The following is a 12184-nucleotide window of genomic DNA, read 5'->3' as shown; positions in this document are numbered from 1 at the left end:
TGAAGTATGAGGCCGAATATTTGACATATTAGAGAACGTTACAACAGAGAAACATATAAGGACGCATATATAATATGTATTGAGATATCAATTATAGCCGTGATCTATAACTACACGTTATCCTGTGCAAACGAAACCTCCCCCTTCCAATGAAGCAGTTGTACAGCTAGAATTTCTCCATTTGCGTGGCTACCTATAAGTGGCTACCTCAGATCCACGCGAAAGTCCTTCGTCTTCAATGATTCACAAACCACCAGCTTTGCAAACATTGGTTGCCAAGCCGACCTGCTTAGCATAGCGGTCTGGGTAAGCAGAACGCTGAATCTTCTGACAAAGCGTGCCAACAGCCATGGTTTGCCAGCCACTTACTTTCTTCATTTCGGCAAAGAACTGACCGGCAGAGCAGGCGGCGTCCATGTCACATTTGACGTTCTTGTAGATGGAAGCGCGCTGTTGGAAGAGACCGACGCGATCATGGTCGGAACCAATGCGGTCATGGGGATATTTGAGGGATCCGGGAACTGCCTTGTTGGCATACATGATGATGCTAGACTATATTGATTGCGTATAATTAGTAAATAACAAGCAATGACACTAAGAATAGGTGTATGCTTGAACGAACCTCGACCATGGCAGTCGCGATAGCTGCTTGGCAGCCATGTGAGCCGACGCCATCTGCCTTGGCTTTTGCAATGATGGCGTTGGCGTATTTGGTCTGTACAGTGTTGAGGCCAGGGAGATTGGCTCGGCGGTCGATATCGGCTTCGACGGCGGGAGCTGCAATAGCGGCAGAGACGCCGAGAGTGAGGTAAGAGAGGACACTGGAGAACTTCATGTTTGGAGGTGGTAGATGGATTTCAGGGCTTCAAGAAGATGGTGAGAAATCTGTGTTGGAGATTGGCTTTGCTAGCTTTGCTCGGAAACAGGAGAACTTAGGGCGTCTTTATATCTGGAGAACCTAGGAATCAATGTTACGCTTTGTATATGTTACTCCCTACATCGTATTTGCTAAGCTGCGTTTGTATGAAGAACTGAGACAGAGGTAGGCCAAAACCAGGTTTTCGAACCACAGCATTCTGATTTGACCCTTCGCTTCAGACCGAGATGACCGTCTACTCCTACCTTCTCTTTAGTATGTTTAAGATTCATTTACTAATCTGGCGCTTGTGTGTCAATCATCATTTGCGTCAATCATGAGATACACAAGTAAAGACGGCTCGGGGAACGAGAAGCGGCTCGAGACTGAGACATGCATGAAGGGAGAGTTGCTCATTTCCTGGGGTATTGGCTCAAGAAAGCTCACCACAGAGCCCTAACCATGATGGGGTCTCACAAAGCATTTCTTTCACATCATATTAGATAATCAGCTCAAAAAACATCGCTGACTCTGATGCTGAAAGGAAGCGGATATGAACCCCTGCTGCTGATCATTGCGAGGGCGAATTCGATGCGTCATGTGTGGTAGTAATGGAGATCTCAAATGGGAGCGGCTCTTTAGAGCTAGCATCGCTGGCTAAGACTTTACAAGGAATCTCAGAGCCGGTATCATAATTACTTGGTCAATTATCGCTATTTTATTACGCATTTACTCAAACAGCTGCAAAGACGCTGTATGGTTCCGATCCCGCGTTTTTTCAATCTTTGATGCTTATTCATGCCCTCTGGCGCTCCCAAAATCTTCCGTTGATGCTATTTGTAAGAGATCCTCCGCCAAGATCTTTGTAAAATTAAAATCCTCCAAAGGTATTTGTAACATGCAGCGTGCCACCTATATCCAGACACTAAACAGTTACAGAGCTCAAGCTTCTTTTGGTAGTAACTCACTTTGACCTTTGACAGTAACAGGGAATTGCTTGGTATACGCGGCTTCTGTTGGCTTTGAAGATAGCTTGACAAAGAAAGGCGCCGTGTCTAAAGGCCCAGTCCACAAATCTTCTACGTATTGCGGTATGCACATATTTTGAAGTCAATAACACTGATCATTGACGCTTCGAATGTCCTAATGAATCTTTTACTATTCCGGATCATCATACAACAAAGGCGTATAGGACTGTCATGTCCCGTGAAGCATCCCAGTACCTGTATCTATGAATAGAAGTGGATCGCAAGCAATGTGCGCAGCAGTACAATCATTACCAGCATCGAGAATCGTTCACACCGTTTGCGGGTTATTCATTCATACCTCGTCTATGTTAGGTTTATTGTGCCGAATGTGCATGTTGCTGTGTTAAGAACACAATGTTGCTCTATTATTTGTCCAGGTGCAATGCATTCGTGTGTGTGGTTTTGTTCTTTCAACATCTTCCTCGGCCTCTTGTTTGTACTGCGATCATTGAACCCTGGCCTGGGTATAGGCCTGGAAGATTCAGTCGCGTTTAAGAGAGTTTGAATGAATGATGGACGAGAAGAATATTTTTTTTTTTTTTAAAAAAAAAAACAAAGAGTTTGTATAATTTACGTCTCTCTTCATTAATTCACTGCATTATTCTGTTGAACAGAAGATGTATGCCGTGCCTGTTCAAGCTATACTGTTGCACTATGCCATTACGACTAGGCAGCGACAGTGTCGGATCCAAAATTATAAGAGTTCAAGTTCTCCCCCTTTGCACTTTTTGCTCTCAATAGAATTATCAGCGAATATCTACATTGACCCTCTCTTCAGGCCACTCGATTATTCTTCACTCATCAACCCAGTCACCGTCTCGTACATCCCCTCATCCATCCTCTTATCCTCTCATCTAGTGTCCATCTATTTACACAAGATGGACGGGAAAGTGGCATGGATGCCGTTCCCACCGTACATGTCTCGCGGAAAAAGTGAGAACATCCGGCTAGGAGCGATCATAGCCAATCCTTTTCGCCCCAATGAAGTGCTTACGACTGTCAACAACTCGCTATTGGATGCCTTTTATCCTCGGATAACAGAGAAACAGCAAATTAATCGCTTCTTCACGTGGTTTGCCGGACTAACTGCTCCTTCTTTTTGGAGAAGTTGCTGGGAGCATTTTTCTAGTGGGATGTCGATGTTATCCATCAACAAAGAGAAGTACACCAGATTCGAGCTTGAAGCAAGTGTTCTTGTAACGAAAGAATTCGCCGAAGATCCCAAACAAACGGAGGTCGTGTCTCGATTGGAAAGTCCTACGGTCCACCAGTATGTGAATGAGCCTACATGGCTATCACTGGGACTCTGGAGTTGCGAAAACCCAGTTTACATGATTACCGGGCTGAAATTTGCCAAAGGCAAAGTCGTTTGCCGGAATATGAACGTCGAGATCAATGAGCTTCGGTTCAGACATGGCATAGCCGACCCGATCACCTGGATTGATCCGAAACAGGAGGGCAGTTCGGTACACCAATGGGAGAAGGACGAGGAAACCATTGTCGCATACAAATTGCTGAAGATTGAGAAGAACCACCAGCGAAAGAATGATTCCGATGATGAACTCATCCTGACTGAGGCTACCGTGAAGGGCTCTGAATGCTTCTATTAAACAATGTTGCTGCGCGTTGTTTGTCATTGGGGTGAGCTTGGTTAGGATGCGACCATTGATGAATCTCGCAAGCTATCTGGTAACTTGTCTCTAGATTTTCTATTCATCACCAGATTTTTCCTTTGTCACCAAATTTGCTCTTTACCACAATTTGCTCTTTACTACCAAATTTGCTCTCTTTCACCAGATTTTTCCTTTCTCATCAGATTTGCTCTTTATCACCAATTTGCTCTTGTCTCCAGGTTTTCTCTTTATCACCAGATTTTCATTCTACTACCAGATTGTCTATTTATTTTTGAGCTAGTTTTCAACAAGATCTTTCTTTGTATCCCTTCTCTCTTTTTCTCTTCAGTGTCTTTGTCTTGTGATAGTAGCTCGCCTGAAGCGAAATGACGCCTAAACAATGCTTAGGCCATATGCGACTGTAAAACTTTATTGATCCGAAAAATTAAATCAGCTCGTTTGGTTTCATAGATATAAATAGACAATTCTGCTAGGCATTACAGTCAAGGCGTTGCCTGTTTACAAAGATTGCTTGGCTATAAAACGATCAAGTTTCCGATCGGAGATGGGCTTGGGGCGACGAAGCTAAATGCTTCGAGGTGCTTGATAACCAATGAATGATATCTTGATTGCACTGGAAGGCTGAGCGATGCGATAAGCGATCCATTGACTTCAGGCACAAGTCAAATACTGTCCCAAAATGTGCCCGTATCGCCTCAGTGTCCGGATTTCCGGTATCGCGTTCTGGAGACCGTTTCCCAAATCGGGACAATCAACAGTGCCTGGATCTGGATACCCCAGATTCAATGTCATCTGACGCACTAACGAGATCCTATTCTGCTACCGTCCAGCATTCATTGTCGTTAACTGCCCCTCTTAGGCTAAGACTGGGCGACTGTCTGTGGGTTAACAAGATGCTTACCCGCTGTATAGTTCGGCTTAGTCCCGCTCTAATGAAACCCCAGAGGCGCCTCTTTATGCCGCGGTTCCCATTTCCAAGCACTTATTGCAAATTAGCCAAGGGCCGTAATGGACCGAAGGTTTTGTCTATTGTACGTAGCGCTAACATCTGGCGCTGGATAAAGAGTCCGATGTTCGCAAGATGGCGGTATCTCCCTTGCAGACGCTCGCTGCTGGTCGGCTTAATGGGAGGGTGGGATTCGGCAAATGGATCATGGGGAACAGGGGCCAATTATTAAGAATGGATAAACACGTAGACAGATAACCGACGGCAGGGGGGAGTGAGGAGAATCGAAAAGCAGTGGAGGACCCAGCCGTAGACTGACAAATGTGCCTCGGCCCATTTTCCACGCATATGTAGGACAAGATCCCGACTTTTGGTGTTGAGTGGACAGCAAGGCGTCTCGGCATTTCAATCGCGAGGTTTGGGTTCTCAGCAAAAGACTTAAGAAGCTTAATAGAATTGGGAGTTTCAAGCATTATTTATCGTATACCTGTAATACGTTTCCTAAGGGCAATTACCACAACGATACGACACAATGGCCAGCACGAGTTTCGACAAAATGCCACGGAAGCTGTGGGAGCATCCAGATCGCAAGAGCACCGTCATGTGGCGATTTATGCAGGAAGCGAACAAGAAATTCAATTTAAATATGCAGGTAAGCCAGGCTTTTGAACTCATAGTTTGCTTTGCAGATAAAGCGACAGCATATGCGCTGGTATGTGAGGCTAATATCACACAATTAGTCCTTCAAAGAGCTCTACAGCTGGTCATGTAAACACCGCAGCGACTTTTACCAGCACCTTTGGGAATTCCACCCCATGATCCACGAGGGCGCTTATACTCGCGTGGTCGACGAGTCCATTCCCCTCACCGAGCTGCCTCGATGGTTTGAAGGCGTGCGTCTCAACTGGGCCGAAAACGCCCTCTATACCCGAGACACTTCATCACCGTCTGCTGAGGCGCGCAACACGCTGAACAAAGAAGACGCCAAGATTGCATTCACAGAGGTGCGAGAAGGAAACACAGAAGTGCGACACGTAACATGGCGAGAACTCCGCAAAGAGGTCGCGACACTGGCGGCAGCGCTGAAGGAGAGAGGCCTGAAGAAGGGCGACCGCGTGGTGATTGTGGCGGGCCATTCGCTGAGGACGTACGTTGTGTATCTGGCGACGACGTGGCTGGGGGGCATCTTCAGCAGCAGCTCGACGGATATGGGCGTTGGCGGGCTGCTGCAGAGGGCGGTGCAGGTGAATCCAAAGGTGAGTGAGAGATGTCGTGAGATGAGATGGAGTATGAGAGGTGAGATGAGATGAGACTAATATGTTCTGCCTTACTTTATAGTTTGTCTTCTTTGATGATGGCGCCTTGTACAACGGCAAGACGCTTGATCTGAGAAACAACATCCAAGGCATGATCAACGGCATGACTGAATGCGACCAGCTGCAGTCCTTTATCATCATCCAGCGCTTTGCCAAACCCTATGACACAAAGGCCATCTCCAAGACTGAGCGGTTCGAAGATTTCGTCCAAGCCGGTGCCAACAAGCCACCTCCACCTCCCGTCCGCGTTGATTTCCAGGATCCGTCTCTCATCGTCTTCTCCTCCGGCACAACAGGCACGCCCAAGGCTCTCGTACACGGAGTTGGCCCATTGCTCCTATCCATAACGAAAGAAATTCACATCCACAGGGGCATCGGGCCCTCAGACGCCGGTCTGCAATACACCACCACCGGCTGGATTATGTACCAGTCTAGTATCGCGTACACGTTTTACGGCGGACGCTGTGTTGCCTACGATGGATCTCCATTGGCGCCGGATGCAAAGGTTTTGCTGCGGGTTGCTGAAGCACAGAAAGTGACGATGCTGGGGATAAGCCCGCGGTGGATGGGCGAACTCATGAAGAGCGGCATCGCACCGCGGGACGAGTTTGACTTGTCCAACTTGCTGTCGGTGACGACGACGGGCATGGTGTGTCCGGATCAGATGTTTGAGTGGTTCTATGATACGGCATTTCCGGCAAAGGTGCAGCTGGCCAACATCTCGGGCGGGACAGATATTGTGAGTATTTATCCTCATCAGTGACTTACATGCAAATGCACATATATACAAGCAAGAGCGGTTTCTTGGAATACGCTGACAATCATCTTATATAAAAGGCCGGCTGCTTTATCCAGGAAAATCCCCTCGACCCCCTCTACGTCGGCGGCTGTATGAACGGCAGTCTCGGCGTCCCCATCGCCACCTACGACCACGATCTTCCCGAAGGCAGCGCAGGCACTCCCCTTCCTCCAGGCAGTTCCGGCGATCTCGTCGCCACGGCGGCTTTCCCCAACATGCCAATCTATCTCTGGAACGACGGCCCCGGCCCAGCTCCCGGACCGAAATATCGCGCCGCCTACTTTGAGCGCTATGCCGGCGCCTGGGCCCAGGGCGACTTTTGCGTCGTCCATCCAAAGACGGGCGCGGTCCTCTTGCTGGGCCGATCTGATGGCGTGCTGAATCCCAGCGGCGTGCGGTTTGGCAGCGCGGATATCTATGCCGTGCTGGAGAGATGCTTCCCGCAGGAGATTGCCGAGAGCTTGTGCGTGGGACAGAGACGGCCGCAGGATATGGATGAGAGCGTCGTGCTGTTTTTGTTGATGAAGGGAGGGCGTAAGTTGGATAGAAAGTTTGTGGTGAAGGTCAAGGAGACAATTGCAAAGGAGTTGACCAAGAGGCATGTGCCCAAATATGTGTTTGAGATTCCAGAGATTCCGGTAAGTAACGATGCTCTCTTCCGTACACTCGACTTGTATCCCAAATTGGTCTCAACCATATACTGACGCAAGCCATTTAGGTTACTGTTAATGGCAAAAAGGTTGAGCTGCCAGTCAAGAGCATCATCTCCGGAAAGACGATTAAGCCAAGTGGAACGCTGCTGAATCCGCAGTGTCTGGATCATTTCTACCAGTACCAGAAGATTGAAGAGCTCGAAGAGCCGCGGGCAAGACTATAGAAGCGTAATTTTAGAGATTCTGTGTTTCATGCTTATATTATTAAGTGCACTTAATTGTGCTTTTGGATCAGCTTGCGGGTTAATATACTGTTACAAATTCTGGAATTACAAAAGCACGCCGACCTTTGCTCAAATTCCTCCTGTCACCCATACCTCCGCCTGACACTCAAATGCTCTTTTCTCCCTTTTTATCCTTTTCGACAAACTTGCCTCCATTGATCCCATACCTCCAAGCCATGTATCCAATCATCCCGCCAACGCTGCCAAGGCCCGCAGCTCCAACCACGCCGTGATATCCCAACTTGGCCGGCCCTCCGGCTTCTCTGATTCTCATCAAGCCAGTTGTCAACACCGCAGCTCCCATGCCAGCATAAGTCCAGTCGTCCGTTTCAAGCTGCCCTCGATTCTCCAGCAGTCTCCAGCTTCGGTCTTGCCACTCAATCGGCTCTCGGCCCCACATCCGCGCCGGAATACCGATACCACCTACAAGGGCCGTGGTGATGAGTGTGTTTCGCGAGACTGAGAGCAAGAGTCGCTCGGGAAGAGGCCCGGGATGTCGCCATCTGGGGATGGATTGGCGGATGCCTGTGATGGCGAGGCCGATGATGGAGCCTGTGGTGACGGCGCGGGTGAGGACGTGGGTGATGAGGATGGTGCGAGAGAGAGGCTGGTCTTCGGCGTAGGGCGTGTGTGGGAAGTAGCGAGACATGTTGTTGAGTTATGGAGGTTGAGATTGCAGGTCCTCCAGTTCCCCTCTTGTGATTGTTGAGTTGCTGCTTCTTTACAGGTAGCGTGATGAGGGTTGAGTCGTGTAAGTCCAGGAAGATGCTGGATCGGAACTTGTAATGAAGCCGGTTGATGAAACCAACAGATGCTGCTCAAAAGATCGTGATGAGAACCCAAAGCTTCATCAAGCCTCAGCTGAGAGAATTTATAGCTACAGCTACAGCTTCCTGCGTGGCCTCAAACTTAGTCGCTTCTGTGACGCAAATCAGACGAGTCTCATTGGCAGCCTCATCCCACCTCGCATTCGCTTACCTGCTGACCTTGGCCTGGTAGCGCCACACGCCCGGTACCTGCTATTCCAAGGACGTCCCAGCCAAAGGCAAGTACTCAGTACGCGCAATTCGGGCATCTTTAGAACGCCGTTAAATCCTTCGGGTCAATTCAATCTCAGATGGCGGAAATGCGACTTTTGCCTCCCATTTGATCGTTCAATAGTATATGTATTTGTTTGATTGATATCAATACTGAATGTAACTAGTATTTGAGCGGAGCCTGCCTATTTTTAGGTGGGCAACGAGTCGTATTTCATAAGCTCATCAGCGAAACTGACATGTACCTTACTTGATGCGGCAGTCGATTCGACATTGCTGTTTGTAATCGGTGAAGCAAAATTGCATTCAATTGAACAGATAATAGCCTATAGAGTAGATATATATTACACGAGTTGCTGACGGAAGTTGAGACACAAAAGAATTGTATTAGACTGTGTTAGCTTGTAGGCGCGCTGAAGAGTCAAAGTCCACTGCTGCGGCCTACTAGTCAGCATTATGTTCTAATCTCCTATACGAAGTATTTGTCCAATGAGTATCATAGCCATGTCGTGACATTTTACTCTTTCAGACACTCGAGAAGAAAAACATTCATGTAATCGACCTCTTGAACCAGCTACAAGCCGCCCATAGATCACATTACATATTGAGACAGCTCGAACCTGTTTCGGCGTGCATCAACATGTGTGAGCTGGTATTGATGATAGCTGCTGCTTTCACTGTATAAACACGACATAGCTGCGTAACTCACAGGAGTCAACCGACAGATCTAGTCAAAGGAAACGAATGGAAAGAAAAAGGAAGAAAAAGGAAGAAGGAGAAAACAAAAGAAAATGCCACCCTCTCTCGACAAATCGCGGGGTTAGCTCCGCCCGGCTCGACACCCTATTCGCGGAATCTCGCTGTTGCGACGCTGTCCGCAAATGGGATGCAATTCGGCCCGAGGAGCACGTAGCTTCATCTTGCCCGACTTTTTACATCCAGGAACGCTTGGACAGCTCTGAAATAGCTCTCAGAAGACCAATCAGCTGTTGCGTAAACATGGCAGAATCTTCATTACCTTGGAACTTTGTTGAAACGGATATTTATCCGGTAGCTAGCAGTACAAGCACATGCAGTATCAACAAGGCTTCAGTCGAGCTCTCATCGACATCGTCCCGTTTAGGTAGGTGACGAGACAATCCCCCGTGCCGAGCCCGGCCAGTGACAGAAGGCTGCATTGGCTAATCTGGGGATGGCCTTATGTTGCATTTGCCATTGTGCGGGGAGAATGCAGCCAGTGATGCTTGTATGCAAGGTAGCTCTGGCAAAGTAGCATTGAGAAGAGCTCATCTGGGTCCCGACCTTCGGAACAGGCCCGGGGACAGGAACCGATGCCTATATATATGATATGCAGCCGTGCAATTGACGCGTCGTCTCTCGCCAATTTGATGCTTTGCTCTGTAGCACCTTCAATATGTTGACGCAGGGTACCGTCTTCGCGCTTCTCGGCGCCGCTTCGTCCGTGGCTGCTGATGTATACACCGTCCCTTCTCAGCCAAATGCCAATGGCGAGCCTTTCGACGGCTTCGTGAGCTACTCGATTGAGTTTGCATCATTTCCTGATTTCGCTGGTAAGCTTCCTGCTATCTCAATCTCATCAGAGTGAACCAATTGAGGCCAACCCTCTCTTCTACAGGCAACAAGTCGGCTCCAAACACCTTCTCGTACAATCTCATCAACAATCTCGGCGCACTTTCTGGTTCCAAGCCATACATTCGCGTCGGTGGCAACACTCAAGACTATGCACTCTACAATGCGTCGCTCAAGACCTCTCTGGTCGGAATCGTCGATCCCAGCAGATCGCCCGACTATCCAACCACCATTCACATCGGCCCCTCGTACTTTGAGTCATACAGCACTTGGCCTGGTGTCAAATTCTCCCACGGCTTGAATCTGGGCCTTGGTGCCAATAGATCAGAGGGATGGCAGACCCTCGTCGATACTGTTCCTCTGGCCTGCAAAGCTCTCAGCCAAGGAAATCTGTATACCTGGGAGTACGGCAATGAGCCTGATCTCTTCTCGACATCGGCCCAGGGTCCTGTGCGGCCTTCCACTTGGAATGAGAGCACATATGCTTGGCAGTGGCTCAATGGCACGGCTGAGATCAAGAAGCAGATCCAAAAGCACTGCCCGGCGCTCTCGCTCTTTGGGGAACCCAAGTTTATGGCTCCGTCTTATGCCGGCACTGGCAACCACCTCAAGGCGCCCCTTGCTTTCCAGGACGGCCTTGACAAGAACAAGGATATCCAGTTCTTTTCAACCCACAAGTAAGCCAAATAATGGTCCATCATAGTTGTCAAAGATATAACCATGCTGACAACATAAACAGTTACATCAGTGGTGCCATTTCTCCCGGCGTCACCTTGCAAGGAACTCTGATGAACCACAACAAGACCATGAGCTCAATCCAGGGCCACCTCCCAGAGTACAACGCCATTTTCCCCACTCCAGAAGCACAAAAGGCCACTCCTTTGATCTTTGGCGAATGCAACTCTCTCTACAACCAGGGCAGGCCAGGCCTGTCCAACACTTTTGGAGCTGCCCTTTGGGGTATCGACTTTAACCTGTATGCGGCGTCGGTAGGCTTCAAGCGCGTCCACATGCACATGGGCACCAACTATCGTGTAAGTAAAAGCTCTTCATATGCGCCGTATAAAAGTAACTATAGCTGATGCGCGATAAACAGTACCAAGCCTGGCAGCCAGTCGAGACAGACTTGGCTTCCAGAGGAACCAAGGCTCCTTACTATGGCAACATCGCCGTCTCTGCCACCCTGGGCGCCTCAAACCTCCTCCCCGTCAGCATCACCAACATTCCTTTAGCTGATGCCTACGAAGCCGCCTACGCAGCTCATTATACAAGCCCTTTGCTCAACGGCCATCTCGCCCGCATTACCGTCCTCAATATGCGTGGCTACAACACCACCGTCGACGGCCAGGGCCTTGATCCGCTCCCTAATCCTCCTCCACGCTCTAGCCAGAGCTACACTTTTGCCGTGAGCGGTGTCCGAAATGGTGAACTTGTTGGCATTCAGCGTCTGCTGGCGAATGGAAGCGACGCCATCACGGGCATCACTTTTGATGGATGGAGCTACAACTACGAGCTTGCGTTGGGCAAGCCCGTGAGATTGCACAATGTTACTGTGGGAGAGACTGCGAGGGTGAAGAATGGACAGGTTACTGTTCAGGTGCCTGATTCGTCTGCGGTTGTGCTGAACTTTCCGCTATTGTGAGAATAGAATGAGATTTGGAGTGGGACATGATTTATGAATAGTAATATGGATATGCTATAATGTCTATGCGATGCTAGTGCTTTCTTATCAAGTGGATTCTCTGTCCAATAGGATATATAAGTCATTGCTGAGACAACTTGTTGCTAAAGCGAGCCGTTTTGCTCGTTTGCTTGGCTTGTGTGACTACAGGATTATTCTTCCTTATTGCGTCTGTAAATAGGTGTCTCTTTATTATGAGCTTCTAGTCCACTAAGTTATCAGATCTCCAAAGCTGAGTATCCTTTTGCCTAACGTCGTCAAGTTTGCCCGGTTCTTGGCGGAATAGGGGTGGCCTTCATATAAGCGAACTGATATGCCGCAAAATGGCCAAGGTGGGGTTTTTTGATGTAAGGATCCTCG

At 48.7% G+C, this 12184-nt stretch overlaps 5 protein-coding genes across 5 annotated transcripts; 3 read left to right on the top strand and 2 right to left on the bottom strand.

The window, feature by feature from the left end:
• Positions 1 to 97: 97 nt before the first annotated feature.
• TrAtP1_011783 (uncharacterized protein) lies at positions 98 to 902 on the bottom strand. Its single transcript, XM_014083267.2, has 2 exons — positions 623 to 902; positions 98 to 552 (listed from the first exon to the last, which is right to left on the bottom strand). Exons 1-2 carry the CDS (start codon positions 833 to 835, stop codon positions 244 to 246), a joined length of 522 nt encoding a protein of 173 aa, XP_013938742.2. The 5' UTR covers positions 836 to 902; the 3' UTR covers positions 98 to 243.
• A 1336-nt stretch (positions 903 to 2238) lies between these two features.
• On the top strand, positions 2239 to 3494 carry TrAtP1_011782 (uncharacterized protein; the record flags this gene model as incomplete). Its single annotated transcript, XM_014084849.2, has 2 exons — positions 2239 to 2276; positions 3014 to 3494. The coding sequence occupies 2 exons, from the start codon at positions 2239 to 2241 to the stop codon at positions 3492 to 3494; spliced, it is 519 nt and encodes a 172-aa protein (XP_013940324.2).
• Positions 3495 to 4996: 1502 nt separating this feature from the next.
• On the top strand, positions 4997 to 7456 carry TrAtP1_011781 (uncharacterized protein; the record flags this gene model as incomplete). The annotated part of the gene is made up of 5 exons (XM_014084848.2): positions 4997 to 5116; positions 5205 to 5720; positions 5803 to 6519; positions 6618 to 7217; positions 7298 to 7456. The coding sequence occupies 5 exons, from the start codon at positions 4997 to 4999 to the stop codon at positions 7454 to 7456; spliced, it is 2112 nt and encodes a 703-aa protein (XP_013940323.2).
• Positions 7457 to 7622: 166 nt separating this feature from the next.
• TrAtP1_011780 (uncharacterized protein) lies at positions 7623 to 8165 on the bottom strand (the record flags this gene model as incomplete). The annotated part of the gene is made up of 1 exon (XM_014083482.2): positions 7623 to 8165. One exon carries the CDS (start codon positions 8163 to 8165, stop codon positions 7623 to 7625), a length of 543 nt encoding a protein of 180 aa, XP_013938957.2.
• A 1335-nt stretch (positions 8166 to 9500) lies between these two features.
• On the top strand, positions 9501 to 11810 carry TrAtP1_011779 (uncharacterized protein). Its single transcript, XM_014084847.2, has 4 exons — positions 9501 to 10124; positions 10190 to 10820; positions 10883 to 11177; positions 11240 to 11810. The coding sequence occupies exons 1-4, from the start codon at positions 9968 to 9970 to the stop codon at positions 11783 to 11785; spliced, it is 1629 nt and encodes a 542-aa protein (XP_013940322.2). The 5' UTR covers positions 9501 to 9967; the 3' UTR covers positions 11786 to 11810.
• Positions 11811 to 12184: the final 374 nt, after the last annotated feature.

The sequence above is a fragment of the Trichoderma atroviride genome, chromosome 6 (assembly GCF_020647795.1).
Source record: "Trichoderma atroviride chromosome 6, complete sequence".
Classification (NCBI taxonomy): domain Eukaryota; kingdom Fungi; phylum Ascomycota; class Sordariomycetes; order Hypocreales; family Hypocreaceae; genus Trichoderma; species Trichoderma atroviride.
Note: the sequence above shows the minus strand (reverse complement) of the source record. Positions and strands in the feature narration are given on the sequence as shown.

Coding starts and splice junctions, on each gene's coding strand:
- TrAtP1_011783 (XM_014083267.2), bottom strand. CDS start 835: ATGAAGTTCTCCAGTGTCCTCTCTTACCTCACTCTCGGCGTCTCTGCC. Junction 553..622: donor TCGCGACTGCCATGGTCGAG/GTTCGTTCAAGC, acceptor CAATCAATATAG/TCTAGCATCATCATGTATGC.
- TrAtP1_011779 (XM_014084847.2), top strand. CDS start 9,968: ATGTTGACGCAGGGTACCGTCTTCGCGCTTCTCGGCGCCGCTTCGTCC. Junction 10,125..10,189: donor ATCATTTCCTGATTTCGCTG/GTAAGCTTCCTG, acceptor TCTCTTCTACAG/GCAACAAGTCGGCTCCAAAC. Junction 11,178..11,239: donor ACATGGGCACCAACTATCGT/GTAAGTAAAAGC, acceptor CGCGATAAACAG/TACCAAGCCTGGCAGCCAGT.